The following is a 15,449-nucleotide window of genomic DNA, read 5'->3' on the forward strand; positions in this document are numbered from 1 at the left end:
CCACAGAGAGCCTTTAAACATGCACCGTGTTCATTCGTCTCCCGCCGTTCTCCCTCCCTGTCACGCAGATTGATGGCCGATCCCGAGCGTTCTACATCGCCAAAGAGCTCGTCGACTCAGAGAGACTGTGAGTTGCCCGCACTTGTGGATTCCTCCAATTTGAGCCACATCTCTTCCACGTCATCACAAGCATCGTCCTCTATCGACATCTAATTTATTTTTTAATACAATATTGTTATTTTTATGCCCCCGCCCCCCATTTTGCTCTCCATTTCCATCCAACTGCATCCCCCCTTCTTCTCCCTCGTTCATCAAGCTGCATGCAGAGTAACTGACAGCCAATTACACAAGTGTCTTTCACCAGTCTCGCTCCTGCCCTGCTGCCCACTTAACCATTCCACTGATGTAGTTTTTCCATCATACATAATTTAAATAATTAAATGAGTTACTTAGTTGTGTAGAAGGTTGTAAATTCCTCCCCACAGTTTAATTAGATCTAATGCTCCTCTTCTCTTCTTGTTTTCAGACACATCAGCGGCCTGAAGCACCTTCAGGAGGTAAGAGGACATTCACCGGCACACGCCACAAAAGTGTCACACAGGCTTAAAATCTCTCCTGCTTGAAGGCCTATTAAACTGTCTTGATAACATCATATCCTGTGTGTCTGCTCCCCAGTCTCTGTCTCCTTTTTCTCACCCCCTCACCCCCCTCCACCTTTGTATGGGTCCGTTCAGGTTTATCAGTATTGTTGCAGCAAGATCTACTTCCTGGTTCTGACAAAGTTGACATGTAGTACTCTGGCGTGGTCAGTTGTAAGATGACCCAGCGTTCCTAATGATGCCATCCTCGTGCCCTCACTCATCTGACACTGTGTGCGTGCGCACGCCCACCCTCGAAGGTCACGAAAAAAAACAAAAAAACAAAGCAGGAGGGTCCTTTTTTATATTTTGCGCGCACCTCGAGTTCCTTGTGACCGTGTTGTGTCATCCAGTGGAGAATTTCCCTCTCATTAGCGGAACAAGTAAAGTTATTGTTGGACAGAGGATTTGAAAGTGAGCCGTGATGAGCGAGAGGGCGGCCACGCATCGCAGCCAACTGTTGTCACCTCTTCCCATCGTTTCTCACTCACTGCCTGTCATAACAAGAGCACATCCCCGCAGAGGTACAAACAAAGAAGGATATTTGACACCTAAAATGACCTTTAGTGACAACTTTTATTTAATTCACCTTTTTTTTTTAAAAGAACCCGTGCATTAGAAGTGAAAACACGGTGTGGAGAAGTGGCTATTAAGGTGATGGTTGCCAGTACAAATCTGACAGGTAGAGTCATTGAAGCCGAGGAAGCCCATCAGTCAGCCTGTACCTTCTAACCTTGAATAAGGTCATAACCTGAATTTCTTATGTGTGGCCCTTCACCATGATTTATGAACGCCTGCCGTGAGTGCACCGTAGCAGCTTTGCGTAATGGCTAATTTGGTGCCATTAAACAGCAACTAATATAAATATTATGCAACGGGCCCAACTCATTATCATATATCTGCAGTTTCATCATGATCTTCAGTCATACTAATTAGCTGATGTGTGGCAAAGTGCAGGCAGAGACATATGCTGGACATCGGTGCATCAGCGATGAGACGTTTCAGAAAGTAATTAATGAACATTTTTCTTCTATGTAAATTATTATTATGTTACCTGAAATTGCCATTTAATAGACATAGAGTAACCTCGCATTCCTCCTCAGTGTCACCGCACCACCTTTTCTGACACCTTTCAGAGGTGACATTGAGGCTTTTCAGGTTTTTAATCATGCATTTGCATAATGCATGGGGGTCTTGTTATTCTTCAGACTTCAGAAATGTGGTCTTTTGAGATATCAGTCACTGTTTTTATGCAGGCTGATCTCATAATTAGAATGAAACAGAGATATTCCAGCCGCGGAACGCTCCAGCGGCACAACATGTACAAACACACAGTCTGGGAAAAAAAACAAGGCGCAGCGTAAAGTGAGAGGCACATGAGCTATTGTTCCATTGTTTGATAAGGAATAACAAGAACACAAAGAATTTCCAGGACCGTGCCTCCACATAGGAAGGGAGGCTGTGCTCCTCTTCTATGACTTTCCCCCATAACTGCTTCAGCATATGAAGCCCGGGCTTATTATTATTATCATTATTTTTATATTTTTTTTCTCATTTATGACCTGCTGACCTCTGAACAGATTCTCTGTGCCGAATTATCACCGAGCATGACTGGCTGCTCAGCCGAGTGCTTAACGTGGTGCTTGTTGACCTGCTTTACGTGAGGAAAATTGGGAGAGGGTTGCAAGTTAATGGGCAAAAAAACAAAGAAAAAAAAAAAGCTGGGTAAAGCTCATTCATCCATGGAGGGTGTCTGTGTTTGTGTGCGTGCAGAGGAATTTGACCTGAACCGTAAAAGCAGGTGTGAGAAGTGATGAATGTTAACTCGCACCAAGATCGATTGTGTGTGATGGACGGCGTGAAGCGAAGCGCCCGGTGTCACCACGTTATCTCACGGGTCTGTGGGACATCTCTGTTTGTTTTATGGCTGCGCTTTACCCAGAACAGGAATTGATGCACTTCTACCTCACAGACTCACCTCACCTTTATAGACAGTAGTTTCACACAAAGCTTTATGAAGGAAACTGATATTTTTTAACCAGTGTTGGCAGCTCCAAATGATTCACCTACTTATTCGCTGAGTAGATAAATTACCTCTGATCTTGGTTTTCCCTGCCATAACTCCTCATATTCATCCTTTTAGTCACTGACGCCGCAGCTATAACTAGATATTGCACATTATTTATGTGAGCGAATGGATTTAAGGGACCCTAATTCACTGTATATTAGTGTACGCTGAGAAATTAAAAGCTATGAGCTATGTACAGTATAAGAGTGTATCATTAAGTAAGGTCATTACGCAACAGCACCTGGATCACAGCTCTTGTGCAAGCAAGGCCACTTTTCCTGAATGCCTGGACAAAGACCAAAGTAATGAGATGATACGAGGGGAGGGCAGCAGGAAGGATGTTAAGGAGGATCTGACCTTCCTTCCATTTTTCTCCTGGTTCCTCATTCCTCTGTACCTTTCATTTCTCCTGCCTACTCACACCCCTTCCCCCCAACCACCTACTTCCTTCTTCAAGCCTCTCGACAAATTCCTCCATTCCTTTTTCCCCCTTTTGCTCCATACATTTGTCTTCTTAAATAAAAGAACAACAACTAAAAAACGCTCTTCTCACTAATCCTGTTTTCCCTCTCTTATGCAGGACTTTAGGTCAGCAGTGACTGAGGCGGTGGATGAGGAAGGAGAGCCAGTGCTGGAGGAGCAGAGGCTGGGGGAAATACTGGGAGTGCTGCCTGAGGTGTACACCCTGCACAGCAGCATCTTTACTGAGCTGGAAGAGCGTATTAGTCAATGGTGAGTGAGTGATATGTTTTTATTGATTAGCATTCAAATATCTCAGTGAAGACAGAACAAAGATTTACCACAAAGCAAGAAAGCATGAGACAAGGCTAATCAAAAGGTATTGGCTGAAGCATTTGCTTATTACGCCAACCCTTTTAACAAAAGATCTTTTAGCATGCAGCTCCTGTACACAGGGCTCGAAGCAAATAATAAAATTCAATTCAATTCAATTCAATTTCATTTATATAGCGCCAAATCACAACAAATGTCGCCTCAAGGCGCTTCATAGATACAGAGAAACGTAAACAATGGTAAGAAGAGAGAAACTGTAGAAACCTTTACAGTCGTGTTAATTTACTGTCCACTGAGACTCTAATCACTCTGAAACATTCAAACACCACTTTAAAAGGCCAATTATAATCGTTTCATTACAGAGGGGTTCTTCCTCAACCAAAGGCAGTACCTGTTACCTGCTGCTAAGCATAGATCTATGCTCTTCTACGGTCTGCTGCGTCCTGATTTCTGGAAAAAAAAAACTACATTAATTTCTTTAGCCAAGATGGAAATACACTAAATTTAAGTTGCAACTACAACGGATATATTAATTGCTCATTAAAGGTTCTCAAACATCCCGATGAGAAATGTGTGGTTTGAGTAACTGAAGCGCTGCTGGAATAAAGTTCATGTCGAGTTTGAGCTCAGCTGACAGACTTTGGATGCTTGTGTGGGACTCTTTCTTTAACAAGAAAATGACTTGGAGTGATTAAAGAGCATGCACTTAATCTCTGATTTTATCCACTGTGAAGGGAGGAGAGTCCAAAAGTTGCAGATGTGATCTTGTCACGTCGGGACAACTTCAGCGCGTTTGACACCTACATCTCCGAGTACGACCGCAGCATGTCTTTGCTCGAGGAGAGTTGCAGGAAAAACCCAGCTTTCGCCAAAATCGTCAAGACGTTTGAGGTAAGAGACTGAACAGACTGACTAAAATGCATACACATAGTAAAGACAGCTCTTTGTCGTGCTTCCTGCCAACTTTCTCTTTCTGTTGCAATTTTTCCTTTGTTTTCTTGTTTCTGCAAGCTTGGGTTCAGAAACAGCACATGATAAAAATGATCCCATCCATCCATCCATTCGCTTCTCCTTTTCAGGGTCGCGGGGGTCTGGAGCCTATCCCAGCTGTCTTAGGGCGAGAGGCAGGGCACACCCTGGACAGGTCTCCAGTCTGTCGCAGGGCTAACACATAGACAACCATTCGCGCTCACATTCACACCTATGGGCAATTTAGCGTTTTCCAGTTAACCTATCCCCACTAAGTGCATGTCTGTGGACTGTGGGAGGAAGCCGGAGCACCCAGGGAAAACCCACGCAAACACGGGGAGAACATGCAAACTCCACACAGAAAGACGCTGGTCTGATGGTGGAATTGAACTCACTGAACTTCTTGCTGTGAGGCAACAGTGCTAACCACCTTGTCACCGTGTTGCCTTCACTAAAATTGATCCAGTATTTTTTTTTAAAACATAAACAAAAGTAAAATCTCAGGTTTACTTAAATATTTATGGAGGGAAAGTAAATCAGGGTGCAGAAATCAAACCTAGCGTTTCCCCTGGTGCTTACTTTACAGCTCTCAGCTTTTATTTTTGTCACCCAGCTTCCACAGGGAGACGCTGGCCTTTCTAAACCCATCAATCCCCTCTCTTTTTCATCTAACTGACCTTTCTGCTGCCATGCTCGCATATTCTATACCCACTCCACAGCAAATACTCATTGTTTTGCCAGCATGTTTCTCTTCATCCAGGAGGTTGGATTTGGCTGAAGGGATCAGCAAAGGCTCAGTCTAATAGGATCTGTGGTCTAATTTCATCACTGTGGTCAAAAAATTGTGCACATGGTCCGCTTAATAATCCTTACTTTGTGCTCCTGCTGAATATGAACATGTACAGCTTGAGCGGGTAACAACCACGACTGACATATTTTGAGTAAGACGCAGGATATTAAGAAAGCATATAGATAAACCCACATACACAACATTCAAATGATTGAGTCTTTATATAAGCCTCATCTGCCTCTGGTTTCATCAGTGTACAGATCATTAGAAAGCTTTGCCTCATGTTACCTATTCAGCTCAGCTCCTCTGTAACCAAATGCACGTGTCACCAGCTCCATGCCGTGTGCTGATTCGCCCTGAGTGCCTGACACAATGCTTCCGAGCATTTGTGGTTTGATAAGAAAAATGAATGGACAAGGCACCAACTGTCTTCGCTCATGAATATTCAACAGCAGCTGCCTCTTCCCAGAAAGAAAAACTTTGGCTCTGTCAGATCAAATATAAATAGGGGGGAGCGGAGGTGAGAAATGACTCGCAGCCACGGACAGTAAACACCGACCTTTCGTAATCTTGCGGCATGTTTCCACACTTGGACAAGCTCGGCTCTAAATATCCTTGATCAAAGTCAATTACGTGCCTCAACATGAAGGGGCTATAAGCTCCTTTTCTCACATCGTAAACTGCTGCTTACCCGGAATATATGCCGTTAATGGCTTGATTGGTCTGAATGATTTGTGTGGGGTTGGCCTTACATCTCCGAAAGTATCACCCGGAGTGGCAGTCGCTATTAAATTCTCCTGGGAGGATCGCTCCAGCTGTCACTATATATTCAACCTGCATTTACTTTTCCCTTATTACATATAAGAATGTAACCTGGAGTCTGTCCTTCCCACAGTCCCACACCAGGGCATTATGTGTGGGTGATGAATGCTGTGCTGTATCAAAGGACTGCTTTGGGAGTTGCATGGTGATTTTGACCCCACTGTAATCAGGAGGAAAGAGGGCTGAGGGAGAGCAAAGACAATCATATAGGCACACTGTACCTGCTCCTGCTCCTGAGAGATGCTGTGTTGTTGTTTAATACTGGTTGTGTGGCACATCTCAAGTCATTATACCTACAAAAAAGCACAAGCAATGACTTGGGTAATTGTACTCACAGCTTGCTGTTCTTTTTTCTGCATTTAAAAATAGTCAATCTTCATTAGATCTGGCTATTTTCAGTGCTTACCTCCCCTCAACACCTCCGTTTCCCTTTTTCCACTCTCCCGGCCAATTGCTTTTTTAATGCCACAAGCCAAAATGCTGCAGCATAAGTGCTAGCAATTTCATTGTGGATGTGGTGATGACAGTGATAAAGTAGCCACAGACCCTGATCAGATCACTGCTCGACCCTTACAGGATTACAGTCTCCTCTGGACGGCCAGTGTTGCTCGTTTACCACGTGAGCCAACACAGCGTGGTGTGCTTGTGTGTTACCCATTACCTCTGTTACCAATTCATTTGTGTCCCTGCATGTGTGTGTCTGATTGTCTTTGCAGGGCGATTGTCATTCACAAATTGCATGGATGTCATTCAACTGCAAACACTTCAGAAATCTCCTTCCACAGCACTTCGGGTTCGATTAGTATTCATGCGGTAGCGTAGATGTGTGTAAACGCTGCGTGTTTCCTCCTCTGCCAGAAGCCTAGGGTGACAGTAGGAGGCTGTGCAGCAGGTGGACAGAGAGCGATAGGGGGAAGAGAGAGCGATGGAGTGAAATCCTTGTAAAGGCAGCTGGGCAATGAGGCAGACAGAAGCTAATTAGAGCCACAGCCTCCTTTACAACTCCCCAATTAGATCAGTTCTGTGTGCAGGCAGCAAATCAGCTGGCCGTGACAGAGTGTGAGAGGTGTGGGGCTTCTTTTTTTTATCTCTGCGTTTCTGTGGATGTGTTTATTTGCCAGCACAATGCATCGCACATTCGCTCCTCTCTCCCCCTTCGTTTGGTCTCACCCAAACAAACTGCAGGCTAATTACCATCTCTCGAAAGCTACTTCCTCTTTACAAGTGTCAATTGGATGACAATTTACAAGCAACACTTGAGTGGAGCGGATGCTCTGAAAACAGAGTGGAGAGCTAGTTATTATTGTTCTCAATGCATCATGCAGTGATCAGTGAGAGAGGAGGAAAGAAGGAAGGCAGAAAAGTAAAGGCTGAAGCTGAGGGGTCAAAAAACAACAACCACACCTTCATACACAGAAACCTTAGGAGTAGGTGAGTGGACGTCACTAGAAGAGGCCTCAGCTTTCTGTTACTTTTTGACTCCTACAATTCAGATAATGAAGACAAAGCGGTGTGTTTAAGTCATATCGCATCCCTCCCCTTTTAGAGCCCCAATCAGCGTTATCTCATCACCAACCACGGCCTGGGTGTACGTGGGAAGGGATCCATCATTTGCACACTGCACGCACGTGTGAATGCATCTGAAATTGGATGATAGAGCTCGTGTTTGTGTCTGCGTGGGCTCCTATGTGTGCATGAGTGTGTATGCGTTTGTGTGGTGTAAATAAGATGAAGATGCTGTTTCCCGCAGGGTGCTATCTGTGCCTCGCTAATGAAGGATGGGACTTCATTGGATTAGAAAAAAAACTCTGTGTGTGTGTGTGTGTGTGTGTGTGTGTGCGCGCGCACACAGACAGTACACAGACCCCCACTGCTTCTCCACCGCTTAGGGCATAAATACCTGTCAGAGACAATTAGATCCTGATTGATTTTCTAAAGCGCTCTCTGATTGTGCCACTTTTTGTCCCCTTTCACCTGCAAATGACTGCAGCGAGCAGAAGAATGGGAGTCGCTTCAGGTTTTTATACACTGGTGGAAAAGATGTTTTAAGGTCATCCTGTCCCATAGGTTTCCTTTGGTCACTTGTGCCCTTGACTTGCAACACTGACTTATAGTGGTTAACCTTATTTGGGAGCCAGAGAAGCGGCTCTTTGTGTGTAGCTCAGGGGCACCGTTGCACTCTTATGTGGGTGAGATCTTTTGTGGGAGACGGTATTTAATTTCACAATAATTTTGTTCTGCAGAAATAATATGTCTGCAGTGTACAATTCAACAAATGACCCTTAATAAAAACCTTTCCATGTAGGCTAGTCATGGATGATCTTTTACAAGCCTCTAAAATTTCCAATGTGTGTGTGTGTCTGTGCAGACAAGAAGCCCAGAAGAAGCAGAAGTCCCACTGAAACACCAGCTGCTGCAGGTTATAGTGAGAGTGCTTCAATACCGCATGCTACTCACAGGTAACATCCCAGGAGTTATACTGGGCTGGGGCTGTCTGGGGTCCACCACTCATTTTCAACAGTGTGTATTTTTGCAAAAGTTGGACTTAAAGATACAATTTCATTTGTACCACTAGTTATGGCCAGACAACTGTAGATGCTTCACACCTGCAAATTCAGATTTAACCTTATTTACCTTGTCTTGTTTTCATATCTTCTCTCTGATTTCTCCAGATTACCTGAACAACCTCTCTCCTGATTCCAAAGAATACGAGGACACTCAGGGTAAATCTGCATGCTTTGTGCTGACACACGCATGCACACTTACACTCAGCTGTATCGGGGTCCGGCTGTTGTGTCAGAGCCAATGAGAGGGTTCCAAGTCCAACACTCTCTCTTTTTCTTTCTCTGTTTGTGTTGCAGCTGCCTTGGTGATTGTGTCCGAGGTAGCCGACCAGGCCAACGACAATCTGAAACAGGGGGTGAGTGTCTGAGTCAGGATACACCCCGCGAGTTTACATTCAGACTGTGTAGCCCCTGTTGAGTTTGACATATTCACAGCCCAGCGTTGCAGTTGCTGCGTCTTTATTCTGCGTGGCAGTGAAAGAACAATTTTCAAGCGTGACAAGATTAGACAGCTGAGGTTTTTCTCCCACGTGAATCCTTCTTCCAAACGACTTGCAGGAGTGAAGGGGAGCTCTGTTCCTCTTTTTTTGGCATTTAGCTTGTTGATTTACGCAAGAGGCAAGGAAAGATGATGTCATCAGAAAGTCCCAGGTGTTTATTACAAAGGGAGCAGTGTAAAGGGTGAATATGACCCCCCCCCCCCCCGCCTCACCCTCACACACACACAAACACACACATACACACACACACACATACACACACAAATTATCTCTTCATGGAGATAATTATAAGGGAGGGAATGGTTTGTGAATGAACTGGCAACCCCACCTCACTGCCGAGCTCCCATGTGGATCTTTGGCTTACCTCCTCTGTTTATCACACTTTTTTTCTCATTTGTGCACAAGCCCTGACACACACACACACATACACACAGAGACTGACAGACGGTGGTAGCACATCTCTCTTTGGGCATGAAAGGGAGGGAGTCGGAAAGGGATGTGAAATGTGAGGGATGGCAGACACAGAGAAACAGGGATGGTTCAGTTCTTTGTCTTCTCTTCCATCAATCACTAGATAATCTCTCTCTCTAACTTCCTGCTTCTCTTCTTCTGCAGGAAAACTTGTTGCGTCTGGTCCACATTGAATACAGCGTGAAAGGGAAGAGGGACCTTCTGAAACCTGGAAGGGTGAGCATCGTGTAGTTCTGTCTGACAGCGTTACTGCTGCACTGTCAAAAACAAAGCAACACCAACATCTGAATGCCAGACCTCTGAGGTCACTGTGAAAGCATAAAAAGACTGGTCATGTGTTTACGTAATGTTATAAGAATTAGTTTACAACATTACAACAACCTAACATGCAAAGCTTTTATACTGTTTCTTTTGGCAGATGTTTGTCAAAGAGGGCACACTCATGAAGGTCTCCAGGAAAAGTAGGCAACCTCGGCACCTGTTTCTGGTAATGGCATTACATCGGATACTTAGTACTACTGGTGTTAAAGCTTAAAAGTATTTCACTATTTTGTTTCTTCAGTAGTTTGAAATGGTCTAATATTAGCTGTGATTAGCCTAGTTTATCCTTAAAAAAGGCTAATCATGGGAAAGATTAAAGAAAATGTGGTGGACAAACTGTGCAATGTAAACTCTCGTAACATGGTGGAAGGTTGTTTCTCCCATCTCTTCTTTTTATGTATTAGCCTTATTAACCTTTGCTGAAAGACTGGTAAATATCTAATATCAGCCAATAGTTTTACCTCACCAATAAATCAGTTGGGTGCCAATCTTTGTTCACAAGTCGCATATTCAATATTTATCCTGAGTGACTTAATCAAACATTTGGCTATAGCTTGACCTTTCTTTCAAGTGCTTTTTGCATTATTTCACACACGTTTACCAAAACAAAGCCTCATGTATTCAGTATCTTTGGAAAGTGCCATCTCAGAGTTCAAAAGAAACTCGTGTGGTTTTAAGCAAGGTATGGATGGACAGCACGAGGACAGAAAACACCTGCAGTGTTATTTAGGTAATGTTAAAATGAATGCTGGCGTGGTCTGCAGAAAATGTGGAGGACTGTTGGACAGGGTTGTGCCGCAAGTTAGGTGAGGTTTTTGGGAAGGGTGGGGGGCACAAGGCCAAGGCTGTAAGACCTCAACTAAACACCACACCCATCTAGCCAAGGGCCTCCCTCTCCACTCTCCTCCTCTCCCCTCCTCCCCTCCCAGGACTTGTTTTCCAGGGCCCCACTTCCTTACAGGATGTTTGGTGTGGGTCACTGGATGCCGACTTCCTGTGTATTGGGAGGGGACTGACAGCGAAGTGAAGGCCAGACACCCTGTAGAATGCAGGGAGGAGGGGTGGTGGTGCTACACAAACACATAATGTGAAATAGAGAAGTCCCATCTATTGTTTCATGTGCAATCAGTGCTGTCTCATGTTATGAATTTCCATGGGCAGCATATTTGCCATAGGGTTTTCCAGGTAGCATGTAACATTTGAGACACTCAGGATTCATTTTGTTCTCTTCCATCAGTCACTTGCGGTTTTTAAACTGATAAGCTCTAGCTTGAAAATGTTAGTGGTTGATACTTGTAGGCTATTAGGACTATAAAGCTATTTGCTCCCTTGAAGCCGACAGCTCCAGAGGTTCAGGTGTTATTTATGGGACTTTAAAGAAACTGAAATACAAACAGCGCCGATGAAAGCAATCAACCACCTCTGTGACAGAGAGAAGCTGCACCCATGTCACAAGCCAGGGCTCACAAAAGAAAGAAAAGCAGGCTGAGTGAGTGAGAGGAGGGATTAAGAGGGAGGATGGAGATCTAGAGAGATGTCAGAGGGAAATGAGTAAAAGGGGCAGGTAAAGGAGGTGATGCTTTTAGGGGAGGAGATGAAATGCCACTGTCAAAAAAAGTAAATGTCTTGGTTGCTCAAGTGGATATAATTTGCGTCTCGTGGGTCATGAAATCTGTTAACTTGGCGCTTGCTTGGATTTCTGTGGAATGAGTAAATGAGCAGTGCAGGGTGGAGCAGAAGAGCTGTGGCGGCTCGAGCACAGAGGTCGTAGGCAGGGCTCGGGCTTGGCTATCATGCAGTGTTTTGTCTCCAGCCAGTCGTCCAATGAAATGCATTACTGCTGCTGTTTGTGTTGTTGTTGTGGTGAAGGTGGCCAGTTCCACCCAGCTCTAGTTCTCAACGTAGCCTAAGAAGGCTGTGAAGGCGAGGGGAGGCCCGGAGTCCAGAGCAGGGTGGAGAATTCCTGGATGCTGCTTATAAGGCCCCAGCGGATGTTTAGAGCACACATAAGGTGTGACCGATGATGTCATTTCTTTTGTCTGTGTTGTGAGAACACAATAGACTCTTGGTGAATTCAGGGAATTCAAATACCTCAGGTTTGACAGGAAAATAAACATTTTCCTTACAGTAATGCCTGATTTTGTTGTGTGCATACATGGGAATTCTGTGCTGACAGGATGCACAGAGGTGAGTGTGCTGTGAAAACGCAGCCTAGTACTTAACCAGCTCTACCCTTGGTGCTGTTTTGAGCCGCTGTGGTGCTTAAGTTTATATAACACTACCACCTTGTGTTAGCAGGTGATATTACATCCCGAGTAAATAATTTTCTCATCAGGAGGAGAAACTGTAAAAATCTACAACGAATCAAAAGCTTAGTCAACAAATAAATCAGTTAATAAAAAAATCTTATGAATTAATTTATTGTTTCTGTTTTTTTTCTTTTTTTTTAATGTTGGCAGTTTCAGTAAATGTTGTGAGAATAAGAGAGCAGCTGAAAGTAGCCATTATATCTCAAATAGTGAAATCTTTCTAAACCTCTTATATTTTCTTTCCTTTTTCTCCTTCAGATGAACGACATAATGCTGTACACCTACCCTCAGCAGGATGGGAAATACAGGCTCAAGAACACACTGTCTCTGTCAGGGATGAAGGTACATTAACTTTTCCAAGTTTCATAAACACGTTTTGCTTTTTTGCTTTTTACTGCACTGTGATCTGGTCTTGTTTGTCACACACAGGTGAGCAAACCCACGCTGGGCAATGTGCTGAACTGTCTTAAGATTGAGGTGTCCGACATCACTATTACACTCTCTGCCAGGTGAGCCGCTGACATTCAGAACTCTGATGTGAACGATGGCTGTCATTTCCAAAGAAATCTACACATTCAGTCAGGCACATCAGGGGCATCAGGCGTGTTGTATTTCTGTATTTCTCTTCAGTTCTGTTGGAGAAAGGGAGGACTGGTTCCACACGCTAAGTCGAGCCATAGCGGACCACGCGGCGGGACTCTGCACATTTGGCGGGCCCTGCAGTGAGGTAGGAAAATAACTTCAGTGTAACACAATACAATTTGTCATAGAAGAGAACTTTCATCTGAGTCATAGTAAGAAAGGGCGCAGAATTAGCTAAGAGAAGGGTTTGATGATTCACTTTTTAAATAAATTACCATTTATAAGCCCTGTCTACTGATTATTGCTGGCAATAACTTGCAGTTCAACTCCTATGATATGTATTTGTCAGAAGATTCAATAAACTCTCTCAGCTTTGAAAACAAAAAGACTTTTCTGGCAATTATTTTGTGGTTAAGAGTTGAATTCTGAAAAAGCGAGCTTTATTTGTGCTGTAACATCTCAACATCGCTGTCCAATCAGGCCCGTGAGAAATTGTGGATGGCCCTGGGCGAGGCTGCACCTGTCCTCGTGCCAGTTTCTCATGTCATGATGTGCATGAACTGCACCTCCGACTTCAGCCTCACTCTCAGACGACACCATTGCAATGCGTGTGGCAAGGTCAGACCCAAAGTTTGCTCTCACTCGAACGTGGTTGGCGTCTAGCTGTAAACTTGTTTGGGGATATTGGGGACATAATCTTACCATACTTTACTGCTGCTTTGGAGATTTTGAAGATGTATTACGATGTCACTGATGTGTCCGCACAGGTGGTGTGCCGGGCTTGTTCCAGAAACAGATATCCTCTGAAGTACCTCAAAGACAGACTGGCTAAAGTGTGCGATCACTGTTATGCCGAGCTCAGGAAAAGAGGTGAAGCTTAGCTTTCCTGGTGCCTGTTTCAAAATTCACTGTACAATGTAAACCTTATTATTTCCAGTTGTTTACCTCGATAAGGTAATGAGTTTGCATTTGCCTGCAGGTGGAAGTGTGTCAGCTGCCTGTGATAACTCCAGCCCTCGGACTCACCGGGCCAGTCGTCCCCTCTCTGCTGTCTTCCAGAGTCTGCAGCCCCCTAGTCTGTGGAAGTCCCGGAAGAGCATATCCCCTCTGACCCAGGTGAACTACTCGCTGCCTGTTACCCTTTTTTCAAACCCTGATGACTATTTTATAAGCAAGAGAGTATTGCTTCTTATTACCAAAGTAACACGGACCACTGTGATATTTAGGCAAACCTTTTAAGAACCCTTGTATTATTGGGGAAAGTAAAGGTTATTCCCTGACCGGGAATCGAACCCGGGCCGCGGCGGTGAGAGCGCCGAATCCTAACCACTAGACCACCAGGGAGCTGTGTGAATGGAGGATGTCTGTGTGTACTGGCATCACTGGAATCTAATCCAGCTGCTTCCTGCAGTGCACAAAAATTGCCACTAGGGTTCACACTACTTTGTACCCTTTCATTTGTCTTTACAGCTGCAACAAACAGCTGACTCATCATCCCTGTTATTAGAGTTTCTGAATGTCTAATAAATGACAATTATCTGCAGGTGTCACTTGGCGTGGAGGGCTCCACCATGAGTGGGAGTTTGCAGCGCAGGAAGAAGAGCAAAAGGAAGTGGAAGCGACTGTGGTTCCTCCTCAAAGACAAGGTGCTCTACACCTTCACAACCAGTGAGGTGAGGGGGCACAGAGTCTCCCACACCAGCCCCAAACACATTCACACATTATCGCCACTCAAGCAAAGAAATATTCTTACTGCCTTTATCCAGCTCTTCTCAAGTGCATGACGGCTATTTAACTACATATCCACTTCTTTAACTTTTTCAGCCTCATGAGCAGAACACTTATTGACTAATAAAGGGAATCTCTGTGCTCTCTCTCTCTCCCTCTCTCTCTCTCTCTGTTTCTTTTGTCTTTTGTTTTCCTCAAAGCACGAGCAACTTATTAAGTTGTTGTTGCTGCTGACGGCCAGATTGGCATTTTTAACTTTTGCCTGCTTCCTTCAGGATAAAGTGGCTTCAGAGAGTCTGCCTCTGCAGGGCTTCACCGTCAAGCTGACTGAGAGGCCAGAGGGAGAAGAAAGCAGTAACGTATTCCATTTGTACCACAAGAAAACACTCTACTACACCTTCAAAGCAGATGATCAAAACACTGCTCGCAGGTCAGTGCAAATGCTTTTACAAGCACATTCGGGGAGTGTCTTTTAAAAGCACATTCTCTGACTAGCAATCATAGCCAGACTACAGCAACAAGAGCGCTAAATCGTAATCACTGTACCACCAGGGAGCTGTAGCAAGGCATGTGTGGTATGTTAGACAGCAGGCAGTGAGCAGCTGATGTCCTGCAGTGCAGCATAATGTACTCTCCATGCATTCTCGCTTTCTCGTGTAAGATTGCTGCACTGACTGTTAACAAGTCTCCTGTCTTCTCTTAATGTTTGCACTCGCTTATCTGCATTTATGTCCTCTATTGCTGATCTGTTTTGGTGGAATGTGTGACTCTGTGAAGGCTGACAGCAAGCTTATTAATGCACTTTTTGTTTTAATAAATACGTGGCCGTTTGCAGCATCCCCATTTTACTGGCAAAGAGTGGAGGTGGCAGGCTGTGTTTGTTAAAGTGGATTCG

The 15,449-nt window shown here is 44.5% G+C and overlaps 1 protein-coding gene and 1 non-coding gene across 3 annotated transcripts in view; one reads left to right on the forward strand and one right to left on the reverse strand.

The window, feature by feature from the left end:
- The window catches only part of fgd5a (FYVE, RhoGEF and PH domain containing 5a), a 31,470-nt gene that overhangs the window by 13,290 nt on the left and 2,731 nt on the right, over positions 1 to 15,449 (forward strand). The window contains exons 4-20 of one of the 2 annotated variants that reach the window (XM_085159888.1): positions 69 to 127; positions 527 to 557; positions 3,287 to 3,438; positions 4,233 to 4,389; positions 8,448 to 8,538; positions 8,752 to 8,802; positions 8,941 to 8,999; positions 9,759 to 9,830; positions 10,033 to 10,101; positions 12,503 to 12,586; positions 12,674 to 12,753; positions 12,875 to 12,971; positions 13,307 to 13,444; positions 13,594 to 13,696; positions 13,806 to 13,942; positions 14,371 to 14,499; positions 14,830 to 14,984. In XM_085159888.1, coding sequence (XP_085016014.1) covers positions 69 to 127; positions 527 to 557; positions 3,287 to 3,438; positions 4,233 to 4,389; positions 8,448 to 8,538; positions 8,752 to 8,802; positions 8,941 to 8,999; positions 9,759 to 9,830; positions 10,033 to 10,101; positions 12,503 to 12,586; positions 12,674 to 12,753; positions 12,875 to 12,971; positions 13,307 to 13,444; positions 13,594 to 13,696; positions 13,806 to 13,942; positions 14,371 to 14,499; positions 14,830 to 14,984 — 1,664 coding nt within the window. The remainder of the gene's footprint in view (positions 1 to 68; positions 128 to 526; positions 558 to 3,286; positions 3,439 to 4,232; positions 4,390 to 8,447; positions 8,539 to 8,751; positions 8,803 to 8,940; positions 9,000 to 9,758; positions 9,831 to 10,032; positions 10,102 to 12,502; positions 12,587 to 12,673; positions 12,754 to 12,874; positions 12,972 to 13,306; positions 13,445 to 13,593; positions 13,697 to 13,805; positions 13,943 to 14,370; positions 14,500 to 14,829; positions 14,985 to 15,449) is intronic. The other variant, XM_085159889.1, reaches the window with a different exon arrangement.
- trnae-cuc (transfer RNA glutamic acid (anticodon CUC)) lies at positions 14,099 to 14,170 on the reverse strand. The gene has a single exon. It is a non-coding gene; the product is annotated as a tRNA-Glu (tRNA).

This window comes from Neolamprologus multifasciatus, chromosome 5, assembly GCF_963576455.1.
Source record: "Neolamprologus multifasciatus chromosome 5, fNeoMul1.2, whole genome shotgun sequence".
NCBI lineage: Eukaryota > Metazoa > Chordata > Actinopteri > Cichliformes > Cichlidae > Neolamprologus > Neolamprologus multifasciatus.